This window comes from Alligator sinensis, unplaced genomic scaffold (assembly GCF_000455745.1).
Source record: "Alligator sinensis unplaced genomic scaffold, ASM45574v1 scaffold1278_1, whole genome shotgun sequence".
Classification (NCBI taxonomy): domain Eukaryota; kingdom Metazoa; phylum Chordata; order Crocodylia; family Alligatoridae; genus Alligator; species Alligator sinensis.
The window spans coordinates 8,224-11,141 of NW_005843297.1; the positions used below are offsets into that span (position 1 = coordinate 8,224).

Here is a 2,918-nt window from a genome sequence, read left to right on the forward strand (position 1 = left end):
ACGGGCACGTTCTCCCGCACGCTCACGCGGTAGAGCGGCTGGCTGAACACGGGCGCGTTGTCATTGGCATCGAGCACCACCACGTGGATCCGCGCCGTGCCGGAGCGGACCGGATCTCCGCCGTCAGTGGCGGTGAGGATGAGGTCGTGAGCAGCCTGCTCTTCCCGGTCCAGGGGCTTCTCGAGCACTAATTCGGGGTATTTAAAACCCCCAGATGCAGTTTGCACTTGCAGGGAGAAATGTTCGTTACTGCTCAGTTTGTAGCTCTGGAGAGAATTCGTCCCCAAATCAGGATCCTGAACGTTGTGCAAGTGGAACCGGGATCCTGGGGCTGTTGTCTCACTGACTTTTAATTCCATTTCCCCTGTTTGGAAGCTCGGAGCGTTGTCGTTTATATCTACGATTTCGACTTCCACTCCATACAGCTTCATGTCATGCCCCACTATAAGCTCGCAGTTCAGCAGACATTTCTCTGCCCGGCCGCACAGCTGCTCCCTGTCTAGCCGCTCCGCCGGGCTTAAATGGCCGCTCCTTACATTCCATTCGAAATACTGCTACCTGTGGCAACCACGCGCACGCCGCGCTCCGACAGCGCCTTGGCCTCCAGCCCCAGGTCCTGCGCGATGTTGCCCACGAAGGAGCCTTTCTGCATTTCCTCGGGGATCGAGTAGCGAATCTGCCCGGCCGCAGCGGCCCCGCACACGGCCAGCACCACGCAGCACAGCACGGCTCGCCCTGCGCAGCGCCGCAGCCCTTGTGCTCCGGAACTGGTCATGGCGATCCGGAGGATCCACTGCCTCTCCTCCGCCGAGCGCTGCTGCTTGGAGATGATCTCGGGACGATCGCTTTTGACAATATCAGGTGCTAACCCGTCTCTCGGTTTCCGCGAATAGCCTGCACCGAGAGTCAGTTCTGTGCGAGTGCGAGTCTGAGCTATCTGTGCTGAGCTGTGCGGCGGCGGCGCTGGGCTGGCTGGATCTCTCGGCTCATTTCTCTCCCTGATTGGTGAACAGCGGCGCTCAGAGTCTTAACCAATAACTGCAGACTCTCTTAAGTACAACGTTTGGGAAGTGATTTCCTTTGATACTTAAAGTGTCATTGGTGCCTTTTCCCCATCGTCGTGAGGAATTGAAGACTGAAGTGCTCCGAAGGGATTAACAGTGGAGTTAGTTTTATGCCTCACAAGGAGTTAATGCTTCTGCTTTCAATATTTTCACTATAATTGTAGATGGCTTCCCGGTCCTATCACCTGTGTGTCTATGTCTCTGTGCTGACTTGTCCACTTGTTTGTCCTTTTATGTCAACTTTCCTTATGTACTAAACGGCTGGAATAAACTGATGTACACGTTTGGTGAGGTTGTTACTGTGTGGTAGAAGGTTGTCACCGCCTGATAAAACTGAATTTTAGCCCGGGATTGTGACTTGTAGATTTCCATTGTATTTCAGTGTTCATTTCTGTTTTTCACTTGCAGTATGCATTGTCACCTCAATGGAAGTAATATAAATGGCAGGCAAAGGCGTGTTTTCTATGGCTGAAAATTGGAGCTGAGTCTCTCTGAATGTTGGTAACGGGAGGAGTTCGGCGCTGCATAGACAGCTCTGTCTCCCAGTTAGTGGTGAAAGGAGAGAGGTGTTTCTTGTATCTGACAACGCAGCAGGTGACCTGATTATGGACTTCTCCCAGTCAGCACCATTAGTCCCTCGGGAATAGTAATTACCTTTTTAGTGAACTGTATGTAAAAGAGATGCAATGTAATGTTATCCTGTATATTTCACACTTCAGCAGTATTTCCAGTTCCTTCTATCCAGTAAAATGTAAGGCTAGCGGTATCCTTGAGAACGGTAGCAACAAAGTATAACATTTACAGGTAACCAACAGGGAATATGCAATCTCACATATCTGTACACCGCACACCCACACAGATACGTACAAATACCAGCTGTGAGGTACCAGTATCAACTGGGCGCAGAGCAGCAGACTCGAGTTCTTGAAGTGCCTTGCAGTTCTACAAGGCTGTCATTTTGATACAATGCAACTCTTCCCTTTACCAAGCACTACGAAGCATTTCCTCTACTTCCTCTTCACGAGGCCACATCTTTTAGGTAAAGAAATCTTTCCTAGCAGCGACAAATGTATGCCATCATTCAACCATCAACCAGGCAGCGAAAATATCCTCACTCTGCCTCCTGTCTCTGGAACAGGTTTCATACCACTATTCCCAAAACCATATTATTGCAGCGTCGGTGTAATCGTAAATAAGTTGCACACGGGTGACTTTTCTCAAGGTGAAAAACTTGCTTCCTGAGAGGGCTAGGCAGAGAACATCTATGCTACTGAAAGGAAAACTTTTAGAGTTTTCCAGAATAAGCCAGCCTTACTTCTAGTTGTGGATATGCGAAGTGCTTTGCAAGGCTATAAATTATTACTAGTTCCTTTATATTATGGCAAATAAGGGCATTCTAAGAAACTGTGTAGCTTCTTATTGTTACAGAGCATTTGGACCAATGGTAACTGAAGAAGAGACCTTGACAGGAGGATGTAAGAGGAAAAATACTAATTTCGTGAGGTAAATATCTTTCTCCGGTAGCGCAGAATACTTGAAAGCCTGATAAAAGGTATCAACGATCACGTTTTTGGGAGGAGCTTAAGGAGTCACTCACGGGGCTGAGAGCCGTCGGAAACTCCTCTACCTGAACGTTACATTTCTCACCTGAATATCTGTCAGTATAACAGTGACGTGAATAAAGGGGAACCGGGGCAAAATGAAGAGCATATATGTGCAGCAAAGTTGTGGCCATTACTGTATTCAAGACCTGAAGGAAAATTAAACAAGCAAGGCTTTTTAACAGGAAACCGATTTTCAAACATAAAAAGAAACTCCTTTCACCAAAAACTCAGCTATTTTCCATAGCGGTTC

General features: G+C 48.1%; 1 protein-coding gene across 1 annotated transcript in view; it reads right to left on the bottom strand.

Moving 5' to 3' along the window:
* Nucleotides 1-1,708, bottom strand: part of LOC102385815 (protocadherin gamma-B5-like) — an 8,588-nt gene extending 6,880 nt beyond the window's left edge. Inside the window, 2 exon segments of the mRNA XM_014527083.2 lie at nt 3-556; nt 559-1,708. Coding sequence (XP_014382569.2) covers nt 3-556; nt 559-775 — 771 coding nt within the window. The 5' untranslated portion in view covers nt 776-1,708.
* Nucleotides 1,709-2,918: the final 1,210 nt, after the last annotated feature.